General features: G+C 62.2%; 1 protein-coding gene across 1 annotated transcript; it reads right to left on the bottom strand.

Moving 5' to 3' along the window:
• Window positions 1-536: 536 nt before the first annotated feature.
• UBE2I (ubiquitin conjugating enzyme E2 I) lies at window positions 537-12,085 on the bottom strand. The gene is made up of 7 exons (XM_065923963.1): window positions 11,945-12,085; window positions 7,497-7,572; window positions 7,265-7,348; window positions 6,425-6,497; window positions 2,979-3,088; window positions 2,811-2,890; window positions 537-1,126 (listed from the first exon to the last, which is right to left on the bottom strand). The coding sequence occupies exons 2-7, from the start codon at window positions 7,560-7,562 to the stop codon at window positions 1,063-1,065; spliced, it is 477 nt and encodes a 158-aa protein (XP_065780035.1). The 5' UTR covers window positions 7,563-7,572; window positions 11,945-12,085; the 3' UTR covers window positions 537-1,062.
• Window positions 12,086-12,481: the final 396 nt, after the last annotated feature.

Below are 12,481 nucleotides of genomic sequence, written 5' to 3'. Positions count from 1 at the left end.
CTGGGGTATAGGACCTGGGCCCAAACCCGCCTGCCTTGTTCTATCTCCATCTCGGGACCCCTGAGTGGGGCCGGACGTGCTGCCGACAGCATCCCAGAGCCTCCTGAGGAGCGGCCTCAGGTGCAGATGCTTCTGCAACAGGGAGGGGCCTGCTGCCAGGCTCGCCTGTGCTCGCAGGGCAGGGGCAGGGGGTGCAGGGCAGGGGCGGGGGTTGTGGGGCTCCGCTCACCTGCAGTCTGGGCCCCATTGCCGGCCCGGCAGCCCTCAGCCACGCGCCGGCACTGGGGGTGAGCCGCCTGGACCTCAGTCCTCCTGCCTGCCCAGCCTGGGTCAGCATCTCCTGCTCCTGATGCCTGGGCCTGCGGGCTTAACAAGTGTCTGGATGCCAGTTCCCGCCTGACCAGACCTGACCCTCCAGCGCCTGCAGCTCTGAGCCTGGTGTGGTGGGGAGAGAACACAGGGCACTGTTTACAGAGGATGGGGCTGGAGGCACACGGAGGCCACCTTCTCACTTTTAATGATGATAATGCAACAAGAACCTTTATATAAACAGTTTATTTACTCTAAACAGCAACACAGACAAACGCCATATAAACACAAAGGAAGTGATGCGGAAACGCGACGCTGGCTGGCTGGGGCTCTGGGGCTCTGGGGGCGGGCGGCTCTGCTTTCCGGCGACGTGCGGCCAGCGGGAGGCTAAGTGCAGCTCTGGGCGGCGTGGAGCATGCCTGCATCCATGAGCGAAGAGAACACGCTCCTCAGGACTCATCCAAGTATAAAAGTTTATAATTTTACAGCAGTTGAAATACTGACATCAATATTAAAATAAAAGCAAGTTTTACATAACAATCAAAAATACAAAAGACTGAAGGAAGAGACCCTGTATGAAAAACTGGGCGATTCAGCGAGTTGAGACTGTACCAGTGGCGGAAATGGAAAATGGCGCCCGCCCACCCTCCCCAGGTGACCAGTAACTGTAGAGCAACGTTAGATTTGCAAAAATGTTGTAAACAAGTTCTTGCCAAACCAATCCCTTCCTTTTACGATGCCACAGGTCGCTGCTTATGAGGGAGCAAATTTCTTGGCTTGTGCTCGAACCCTTTTCTCGTATTCCACTCTGTTTTGGCTGAGGAGGTCAAAAGAGAGACACGTTAGAAGGTACAGCTGCCGCCTGAGCCACACCAGGAACCTGGGGCAGCCCGCTGGCTCACCAGTCAGCAGGGAGCAGCAGCTCCTGTCTCTGAGGTAGCCTCCACTACCCTGGTCAGTGGAGGAGACAGAGCGTCCGCACACCTGCCTCAAAACCAGACAAACCCGGGGGTCTGCCCCTGGCTCTCAGCGCTGTGCGTGGGAAGCGTACAGCGGCAAGCAGGACCCATGGCGGGTCTCCAGGGTGAGAGCTGCCACTGACAAAAGGGGTGCTGTGCCCCAGGGACAAGACGACACTCACGACAGAGGCTCGTCGGGGGTGCGCACACAGGGGTGTGAGAGAAAGGAAGCCAGGGCCCCCCAAGCTGTGCTCTCAACAAGCATGGCCCTTCAGCATGCCGACCTCAGCCTGAGGCCCAGTGGTCACCTCCGGCCAGGTGTGGGGTGGCAGCAGCTGCCCCGCTGAGCCCCGGCGCCCTGCCTACAGCCTCCCTAGGGAACGACTGCAGCACCCGCAACAGGGAGCTCGAGCTGCCCTGCAACTCAGGAGCCCGCAGCAGGCTGAGTGCGCCCGAGGGGACGCGGGCGTGAGGGCCAGCACTGGCCACGCCACTGGGGAGACCTCGGGCACGGATGCTGTGGAGCGGTGTCCCCACAGCACCCGGCCGCACACCGCCACCAGCACGGAAACTCAGGAAAGCCGGCCTGAGGCACTGCTCCCTGAGCTCACGATCACAGGAGACTCCAACTTCACGGGCCACATTCCTGCCGCAGGGCTCAGCTTGGGTGCCTATCCACTGGCCTTACCTACAAAGGGTGCAGAACTCGGCACCCAACTCGGGGTCAGGCAAAAGTCACTGTACACCTAACCCGGCAGTGAGAACGTGCTCGCTAGAACCATGAGTGATGCTCCCAACGGGGGCCTGAGGAGGCAGGGGGACTGAAGGCTGGAGGCGAGCAGGCCGGGGGCTCAGGGACTGGACCTCTGTCCTGCCAGGGGGGTGCCGTATTGCTCTTGACCAACACTGGGCCCTGCCCAGGGACCTGAGCCACTCTGGGCAATCAACTTGGTGCTTCTCTCAGGGGACTTGGGCGGCTGGGGTGCTGGTCGCTCAGCAGGGCCTGAGGACAGCCCCAGCCTCAGCTTTGCCCCCTCCCCATGCTCTCCAGGAAGGACGGGCCCTGGGTGCCAGGCCATCATGGCACCTGGGAAAGTTGCTTCCCGACGCCATCACCCCAGGGCTCCTCCCTCAGCGCCGACCGTCGACACAAGCTCCGAGGGACACAGAGCAAAGGGCTGGGCATGAAGCAGACGCCTGGCTTTGTCCTCTACTGCCGCCCCCGCCCCCGGGCGGGACAGGGAAGAGGGGCTGGGAGACCAGGGGGCAGCAGCAAGGCCAAGGCGGGAGGCTGGGGTCCCTGGTTGAGTGGGCCACTGGTCACCCCTCCTCCAGGGCCCACATGCAGAGGAACGTTCCCAATGAGCTGGACCAGGGTCAGAAGCACAGGGCCAGCCAGGGCTCAGACACAAAGTGGTCAGCCCCCGAGCTCTGCCTCCTGACACCCCATCACCTGCCCCCCGCCCCCAACCAGGGGCGGCCTAGACTGGCCTTCAGGGAGGCCAAGGAGAGGGCGCAGCGAACGAGTGGGTCACTACTGACCAGTAGATCGTGTAGGCCTCTGCTTGAGCTGGGTCTTGGATATTTGGTTCATTTAGAAGTTCCTGTATTCCTAATAAGATCTGCACGAGAGAGAACACAGCGCTAGGAAAGGCACGCTCTGTGACCGCGGTCTGGGCTCCACTGGGGAGGGCCGGGGCGGACACGTACCTGCTTGATGGTGATGGCTGGCCGCCAGTCCTTGTCCTCCTCCAGGATGGACAGGCACACCGTGCCCGAGGGGTACACGTTTGGGTGGAACAGCGGCGGTTCGAACTTGCCTGGAGCACAGGGAGGGAGACGTTTCTGGAGGCAGGGGCCCCCCTGCCCAGGGCCAGCCGCTCCCCTGGCGCCCCTCCCCTACACCAGGTGACCGGCCAAAACAAGCAAAAAAGAAAAACAACCGGGGGGAAAACAAACCAGCCCCCAGGTGGGAGGCGGCGAGAGGTGTGAGCAGGCCAACAACAGGCTCAGAGGGCGGGATCAGAGCCCTGCACCCCAGACAGGACCCCAGCCTCACGGCCTCCCAGCGGCCTGGCTCAGGAAGAAGGCAAGGAGCCCCTGCAGCGGGCGAGGTGGGGCCTGGGGGCGCCAGGCAGAAATGCAGGGGCCCTTCCCCACCACTGGCCATTTTCAAATTCATCCTGCTTCAAAACAGAGGCTTTTAGGACCACATGCTCTTTCTTCAAAAACAAACAACATAAAAAGTTAACTCTTTAAGGAAAAACATACACATACAAAATTTGAAACTTAAAAACAGCAGGAAAAGTCTGCTACCCTGAGCCCCACCACGGACCGTTCACTCACCTGCTGCTTTGGCCAGTTTTTCTCACCTGGACACTTTCCCCCTGTCTAAACACGTCACACCCAGAAGAGGGCAGCAAGCACAGCACAATGTGGTTGATGAGTTACCAAAGGTGAGCACACCCACTCATCCAACAGCTTCTAGAAGACCACCCCTGCCCGGGGCTCCCGCTCTGCCCAGGTCTCAGCCCACCCCACTACCACGCGGGCCTCGCTGGCAGGCCTGGGCGCTGGCCCACAAACCCCAGGGCACAGCCGAGCCACCACGAATGGAGCCACAAGGCCACCTCAGCGTGAAACCGTCGCTCAAGCAGATGCTGCTGGCTTGCACGGAGGCTGCACCAATCCACACGCCGCTGGCGGGGCCTCGGGCTCCCAGACTTCACGACTGTGCCAGCCAGGTGGTGCCGATGCATGGCCCGCCGTGCCCGGTCAGGGCTGCCTCTCTGAAAGTTCTTCTTCAGTCTCTGGCACGTTCTTCTTGCTGACTTGCAGATGCTCTTTGTACACATATATGCAGGACACAGCCCACTGTCACGTACTGTCCCTCACTTCGAGTCTGTCTCCTTGCTCCTTTAGTTGCAGACACCACTTCCCACCTTTAACTGAACCCAAGGCGGCGATCTTGCTTCTCGTGCAGACAGGATGCTGGCCCAGCACCAAGACCCCGAGCCCTGCCATGCCCCCAGAGCTCCCACACCGCCTCATGGGTGCAGCTGACCCCAACTGAACACGGTCAGCGCCTCCCGTGTCCGGCACGTGTGGGCCTCCTTCCCTCCGCGCAGACTCGCGGGCTGCCCCAGGGCTCTCTGGCCTTCTGCAGGGTTCAAGTGCACCAGGCCCTCCTCAGGGAGCACCAGGCCGGGGACAGGCGTCAACATGTGGCCTCAGGAGGCCCGCTGAGCACTCTCCAGGGAGCACTCAGGGCCTCCGGGCTGTCCACCGCAGCGTCAGTGAGGAAGCCGGGCACCCTCCCGGGCCCGCCGGCTGACTGGAGAACCTCTGCTGCGAAGGGCTGTTTGCCTCTCCTCACCAGCGTGCAGGGGCTCTGATGAACATGGGGAAAGGACCAACAACAGACACATCCGTCTCTCCTCATGTGTGCTGCCCCGGGGGAGGGCACGGCCCTGACTCCAGGTCTGCCCAGCTTGTGGCTTTCCCCCTGCGGTTTCCGGTTGAGGGCTCTCATCCGCTGACAGGAGGGAGGAGGCTGTCTCCCCAGCAGCACCTCTCCCTCCAGGCGCCAGGATCCCTGGACTCACCTGTCCCTCTTCTCCCACTCCGCCCCCACCTCGCACGTGGCCTCCGTCATCGGCCGAGCACACAGCTGGCCTCCTGGGCCTCTGCTCTGCAGGCCTGCGTCCCCGTCAGGGTGGGCTCCCACCCGACGAGCCTAGGCCTGGGCCTCAGGACCCCCAGGCCCCCGCCAGAGCGCCAAGGACGCGACTATTCTCAGCACTTGCCTCCCCCGTGTTCCAGCTAGGGCGACAGCTTCCAGAAAAGTCTGCCTGATCACACTAGACCTGCAAGCAGAGCGGAGAGCAGGCGCGGACACCCATGGCCCCAAGCCATGCACACACTTGTCCTGCCAGGGCTCGCAGTGGCCCAGACCCTGGCTGAAACGTGATTGCTTTTTTTCGGCCACACTGCAGGGCTTGTGGAATCTCAGTCCCCCAACCAGGGATTGAACCCCTGCCCACAGTGGTGAAAGCGTGGAGTCCTAACCATTGGACTGCCAAGGAATTCCCTTTAAAATTTTTTTCTATTTTTTTTCCAGCAGTGAGGCCTTGCATCTGTTGGGTTTACCCCATGGTATTTGATGTACCCAGTATACTTTAAAAGAAGACATCTCTTGTAGTCACACAAAAACAGACTTTTGTGAATTGCTCTTTAAGTCAGCAGCCTTAGACTTGACAGATACTGGCTGTAGGCTTGTCCTCCAATTCCACTGGGGTTTCCTCTTCCTGTCTGGCTTGATCCGCTTGGATTCCAATACAGGGTGGGACCGGGATGAAGAAAGCTGCTACAATTTATCTCACTTCTTATAGATGTTCTTTAAGGTAGTAACTATGTGGCAGAAAATTCAGACAGCAAAGAACAACCCAAATGAAGTAAGTCTCCATCCCAAGGGCTGACTGTCCTTTCAGAAATTCTTCTAGCCCTGCCTTTATAACAGACAAGACTCCTGAATCACCACGCACCAGAGTGAATGCAGACATAGTCCTGCCCCACGCGCTGGGGGCATTCTTCACACGCTGGGCACGAACTAATGCGCTCAACGAGCCGGCCGCAGCGTTTGCGGACATCCAGCTCCCCAGAGGAGCGGCCTGGACCCGCCTGAGCTCTGTGGACCTGCCCGCTGAGGTCTACCTGAGCACCACCTCAGACGCGGCCGGCCCGCTCCTCCCGCTGCCTTCTCTGGAGGTGCCAGTGTACCACCCACGCAGGGGGTACACAGCACCACCAGGTATGAAATCCTACCAGGCGACAAAACCCGAAGCGGGGGAGGCTCTGGACCGCGGCCCTTCCGCATACCTGCCTCCCTGCAGGGCTGGAAGCTGGTGGCAGCTGGTCCAGGGGCCCCAGGGATGAGAGTCGGGTTCTGAGATCTGAGCCTGTTATGTGCACTCCCACCACCGGGGTGGAGACAGACTCACACCCACCGCCCACCTCAGGGACCAGAGGCTCCGGAGCTGCTGCGAGCAGATGGAACCCAACCACGGCTACCCGGGTCCAGGCTCTCCAGGGGGACTGGGACCGCCCGCTGAACACAGTAGGAGCTGGCTGACTCCCGAGGACCTCGTCCTACTTACATTTCGGCGGTGAGGATGGGTAATCGTCTTTGAACAGCATCCGTAGTTTAAACAAGCCGCCTTCCCATGGAGTCTGTTGGGCAATGAAACTGTGATCAGGAGTGCTGGTGGCCAGGCCCAAGAGGGGCAAGGGGCCTGCTCTGGAGTACCCCCAGGACCAGGAGGGCCCCCCAAGGCAGCTCCCCGGAACTCCTGGGGCCTCCATGGCCCCAAGGGCAGATGGAAAGGGGATTCCCTGGAGGAGCACGTGGCCCCGGACCCACACCAGTGGGTGTGGTGCGGGCTCAGGGAGGGGGCTCCCCGAGAGGGACATTCTGCGAAGCCACCCCCTGACGCCCTGCAGGCCCAGGCAGCTTCTCGGCTCCACAGTGCGTCCCCCCACCGCCAAGGCCTACTCCTGCTGCATCTTCATGCCAACCACCGGGAGGGGTGCAGGGACGAGGCCGTCACCACTTGAGCACCTCAGGGGTCTCCTTCCTTCCGTCCCCAAAGCCCACAGAAGCTTCCAATGTGCCAGTTCCAGTGCAGCCAGAGGCACCGAGTAAAGGCCACCAGGGCCATCCCAGGCGGCAGAGATCGCTGCTGCGTCTCAGGATCTGCAGGGTCCGAGGCTCAAACCCTCTACCCCTGGCCCTGGGAGCACCACTTCAGCCTCAGCACGCCGCCCCCCTCCACCCCCTCCAGGGCTCCCCCTACTCCCGGATGTCAGGCCCCACAGTGCACTCCCCACCTGCTGCAGCCCAGCTCCTTTCTGAAGGAAAGCTGCCCGGGGGGGCACATGTCACCCTAACCTTGTCCCCTGGCCTGCCTGGGTCCTTCTGAAGGGGCGGTCCCTCTTACCCCCTTCTTCCCAGGAATGGCGCACTCCCAGTTCATGAGGTTCATTGTGCCGTCAGGGTTCTTTGTCGGGACGGCCACGAAACCCTGAAGGAAGAGCACGAGCACATGGGTGGTGGGCCCGCCCAGGACCAGCCCTCCAGCGCAGCCCAGGCCAGCGGTGGCCCTCGGGGGTGGGCGTTCCGGTCAGGGGACCCCGGCGCCCCGCCGCATGCACAAGCAAAGCCTTCCTTACAAACGGGTGGTCTTTTCTCCAAGCTTTCCTCTCCTGGGCAAGTCTGCTGAGGGCGATCCCCGACATGTTCGCGTCCCTGGAAGAGCCGGGCAGAACGTGAGATAAGCAAAGGTAGCTGCAGGCCCTCTGCCCCTCACCCTGCACCTGGCCCCACCTGAGACTTGATTCTGAGGAGCAAGCAAACAAAGGCTCCCAGTGGCCTCACAGGCTCTCTGGGCATGCTTCCGCCTGGGGTCTGCATGGGGGTCGTGCCCCCTGGGGTGCCCCCAGCACCCAGTAGCAGTCCTGCCCTCTTTGTCCTGCAACCCCAGCTGGTGCCAGGGACCCCGATACGAGGAGGAGCAGGAGCAAGACGGGGACATCCAGAGGGCCGGCCTGAGACCTGGGGGGGCGGTCACTGAGCACATGGATGTGAGGGTGCTGCCAGAATCCATGCTTGGGCCCAGCCAGGAGGGGAGCCCGTGTTCTGGAAGGTGGCCCCAGGCAGAGGGCAGCTTAACCACAGGAGGGACGGGGCCACACAAGCCCAGCCTCCAGCAAACCCCACCACCAGGCCGTCCCTGGCGCTGCCGCCTGTCCCTCGGACTTTGGGGAAGTCAGCGAAAGGCGCAGTGGGCCCTGTAGCCAGGCTGCTGGGGCCCCTGGCCACTTATGAATGTCACCTCCCCCACCCCGACCCTCAAGGCTGGGCCCATCAGCACGCAGATCCATCGCCTGACGCCGTCGGGTCGTGTCCCAGGGCGGCTGACCTCGCGTGCAGGTCAGACCAGGCGCAGGCCCAGGTCAGAACCCCGCGGCCCTCGCCGCCCTTCCGCCCACAGGAATCCGGCCCCAGAGGCCACAGAACCTGCTGGGGAATCTGACCCTAAGTGTGTTCACTGGTCTTGAAGTCCACAGGAACGCTGGAGAGTACCCCAAATCAAGTACCTCCATGAGCATGGCTTTAACCATGCTGAGGGGACGGTCTCCAAGCTGGGCACATCCACTGGGTGGCTAGCTCACCCCTCGCACCTCTGGCAGGTGGCCTCCAGACCCCACCTGGAGTCTCCTAGGACAATAAGCCATGCCTTCCACAGGCAGAAAACAAACTTCCGCCAAAGACAGAACAAGAAGCCGGCCGTGCCTCCCAGTGGTGCTGGCCCTGCCCCAGAGTGGGGGAAAGCCCAGCTCAGATCTGAGAAACAAAGATCCAGAAAGTAACCTGCCCACTCAGGGCGAAGCCTCAACTCAAGCCCACGGCTCTTCCTACTCTGGGTAGAAGGGCTGCTGCTCACCGCGGCCCCCTGGCCCATCATTACCTGGCTCAGGCTGACCCCCAACTTCTCCAGCAAGCCAAATGGCGACCTCGTCCCAGCACTGGCTGCTGGTGGCCACTCTGGTGTGCCCACGTCTGTGCAGGGGAGCAGGGTCAGGTCAACAGGTCAACAGCAGAGCAGCAGACCCTGGCCCTGGATGGCTGCTTGTTTCCAAGGCATGTTCCCAGGCCCAGTGGCCCCAAGGAGCCAGAACTCTGCAGGGGTCTGGCTCTTAGACCACTTCCCAATAAGTAAGTATATGGGGAGTGGGGTTGGGATCACCACCACAGATTGCTTCACCCAGGAGCCCATGCCTCACGAGGTGGGGTGACTTACTGCAGACACCAGACAACTGGGTGCTGTGAGTTGTCAAAAAACACGGAGACTTGTACAAGGAAAAGCGAGCATTGAAATTAGCTCCCATGCAGGAGACCTGGTGATGGGAACCACTGCCTGGCTCTGACCACTGAGGACACTCTCTGAAGGTTCTGACCCTGCCCAACCTCAAGATCAAGTCCCAAGCAAGAAGGCCTTAATCCCAAACAAGTCCGCACCCCAAACAGAATCTCTCTTTGCCACCCCCTACCCTCCAGTCCTGCCTGCCCACCTCCTCCTCATCTGTGGACCCGATGGACAGGACCCCATCTGGGGTCTCCTTCCCTACACAGGCACATCTTTCTGGTATTTTCATTCATTCATGCAACCTAAGTTGAAGAACCCAAGCGCGGCTGCTGGAAGGCTGATGTGGGTGTGCTGGTGCCCCTGGGTCCTAGTGGTAGTTGGCTGGCCACCTGGGCACTTTCTGCAGCACTGGGGTCAGTTCAGAAACAGGACAGAGTGGGAAGCACTGGGGTCACTTCCCTCAGTTGGGGAGCCGGCAGAGCAGAGGGGAGCACCGGCCAGCTTTTGTCTTTAAGGTCCTCTCTGGTTAGAGGTGAGAGCAGAAATCCTGAAGTCTGAAAACCCTTCACTTCGTATGACCCTTCTGAACAGAACTCGCCCCTACCTCATCCCCAGAGCCGATGGGAATGTCTCCCCCACTCCGCGGGGCTTAGGGATGTGCAAGATGTCCTACACAAGCCCCTCACGGGTCAGGGCAGAGCATAGGGCACAGGGTGAGGCCACCTCTGAACTGTCCCACACAGAAGCTCAGTGGCAGAGAGAAGCAGCCTGGCTTTCCATGCAGTGAGAGGTTCCCGTTGAGTCTGCGCTCAGCAAGGAGTCAAGACTGGTTCCTGGATCCTGGGTGGCACATGGGCTCTGGAATGGGCAAGCTAGCACTTGAGGGCTCTGGAGCGAGGGCTGGGCCAGAACGTAGCCGGCAGGGTGATCCTGAGTGCCGCATGCCTGCTGACCGCATGCCAGGACCCCGCCAAAGGCCACCTCTTCTGCTGACAAGGAACAAAGCCGTCTCAGCAGACCCGGTCGGGGTGCCAGCTGTGATCATCTCAGGTGCAAAAGGGAACGGGCGGGGGGTCCCACAAGAGCTGCTGCAACCCCGTCCTTGGGGGTGACAACCAAACCGGGCACCAGAAAGATGGATGCTGCAGCCAGAGCAGAGTCACAGGCGCACACCTGCACCCGCCCAGAGAGGCCGCACTCTCGCTCCCCAGGAGAAAGCAGCCAATTTGCTACATTTTAATTACAACAGGGAACCACTCCTTCAGCATCCCTCTTAGAATCAAATCAGCTTTTCCCAACTGACAGGTAGGCACTTAAGGAGCTGTTAAGTGTTAGGAGAGTCTTCAGAGCAGCAAAATCACTAAGAGGCAAAGATAGGATATCCATAACCTGCTAGAGACAGCCTGCAGCACAGGATCCAGGTCTGGGGCAGACCCTTTAAGTCTGCAGCCATCCTTTTCCAGCATGGACTGTGCTTGAACCCACTCTTCTCAGATCACGCTCTGTTAGCCTACAGCACTGTGACACTGTGAAGCCACTTACCGGCTGCAGGTGAGGGCCAGCGGCGTCCCCCTCCCACCTCGACCTTCTCACCAGTATGGGCGACAGCACTCTGAGCCAGAGGTCGGCCCAGGATGAAACTGACGAAGGCTCGCGGCCTGGGTGGGCTTTCCCACCCAACCGCAAACTCGCCAGTGGAAGGCAGGCACTGGCTTCACCTGCGCTCAGGAGCCCCTCCAGCCCAGGTGCACTTCCCTGGTCTTTCCTGACACGCCTCCCAGGACGCCCGGTTGTTTCCAAAGCAAGCCCAGAACCCCCAGCGAGACTCACGTGCAGCACGATGCAGAATTCACCCCCAACCCACCCGAAAACTCAAAAGCAAGTCAGGACAAACGTGGGATCCTTCTCTCCCTGCTGCTGGGGAGGTTCTCCGTTCAAAGGCAGGGTTTCCTTAGGAGTAAGAAACACAGAAGACCACGGGCTTAAGAGCAGACCAACGAAAGTCAACTCCGCAAACACAGAGTAACTCTGCGAACGGAGGTTGTTTTCAGAGCGTACAAACCAAACCAGTTACTTCTGTGATTCAGGGACAGCTGCTGGCCGCTACCATCAGCCCAGCTAATCATTCCCTCGCTTTTCTTTTTCTCGCTAAAACTACCAGCTTCAGCCTCCGTCCAACTGGTACAAAGCGGTCTTGGGACGAGATCTCCCCGGCAAGGGAAGCGCGAACACTCGGTGGGTCCCCCCAACGGCAAGCGGAGCTCGGAGGCGCAAGAGCTCTGGCTTGTTTTCGTTTCCAGGCATCACACGCCACCCCCAAACGCGCCAGCGCTCCTGCAGCGCGCAGCTTTGCACTCTTTGTGCGGCGCGTCCTCTCCCCGGCTGGAACGCGCCACAGGTTCGCGCGCAGACCGTGACCCCGGAAACGCTCCGCCTGAGCGGAATGCTCGGCGCTCCTGTCAGCGAGGCCCGAGCCGATCGCGCCGTCAGCCGCCCCGGACGCGACTCTCCCCGAGCGCGCGCCCGGGGGAGAGGACGCCCCCACCTCGCGGGCCGAGGCCGCGGCGGGCTGGAGGCCGGGCCGCCCGAGGGGAGCCCGGCGGGCTGGCCCCCGCCGCGGCGTCAGCAGCCCGGGGCGGGCCGGTCTCCGGGAACGGGCCGGGCCGCGAGTGGAGGGCGCCTGCCCGGCCGGGCCCACCGACGGCGGAGGCCCGGGCCCCCGCGCCCGCGCGCCCGCCCCGCGGCGCTCACCTCGGGCGGCCCGGCCCGGCGAGCGAGGCGTACTAGGCGGCGGCGGCGGCGGCGGCGCTCCCTTTGTCTCGGGACTTCCCTCCCGAGCCCGCTCCGCGCGCAGCCCGAGCGCTCGAGGACCCCGGCGCGGGCGGGGCGGGGCGGGGCCTGCGGGGCCTGCCCGCCGCGCGCCTGCCTCGCACCGCGCCGCCGCCGCCGCCAGCCCCGCGCCGCCCGCGCCACCGATCGCCGCCCGCCGCCCGCGTCCCTCCGCCGCGTGCCCGCGCCCCGGGCCCGACTCGGGAGCCCGGCCCGGGGGCGGCTTTCCAGTCAGGCGGCGCCATGGACACCTGCGTCCTTAAAGGGGCCGCGTCCCGGGTGTGAGGGAGCGTCTGCAAACTCCCCTTCGCGGGGCACTGTTCCTCGCGAGGACGGGCCGGCGAGCGGCGGGAAAGCAGGGCGGTCGAGATCTCCCGGGGTTCTCCGGATGCCCCACGGGCACCTCCCCGGGCAGCGGTCCCGGAGGTCTCCTTGAGGCTAGGGACCGGGGCGGAGGAG

The sequence above is a fragment of the Muntiacus reevesi genome, chromosome 2, assembly GCF_963930625.1.
Source record: "Muntiacus reevesi chromosome 2, mMunRee1.1, whole genome shotgun sequence".
In the NCBI taxonomy this organism is placed as follows: domain Eukaryota; kingdom Metazoa; phylum Chordata; class Mammalia; order Artiodactyla; family Cervidae; genus Muntiacus; species Muntiacus reevesi.
This window is presented reverse-complemented; position numbering and strand designations above follow the sequence as displayed.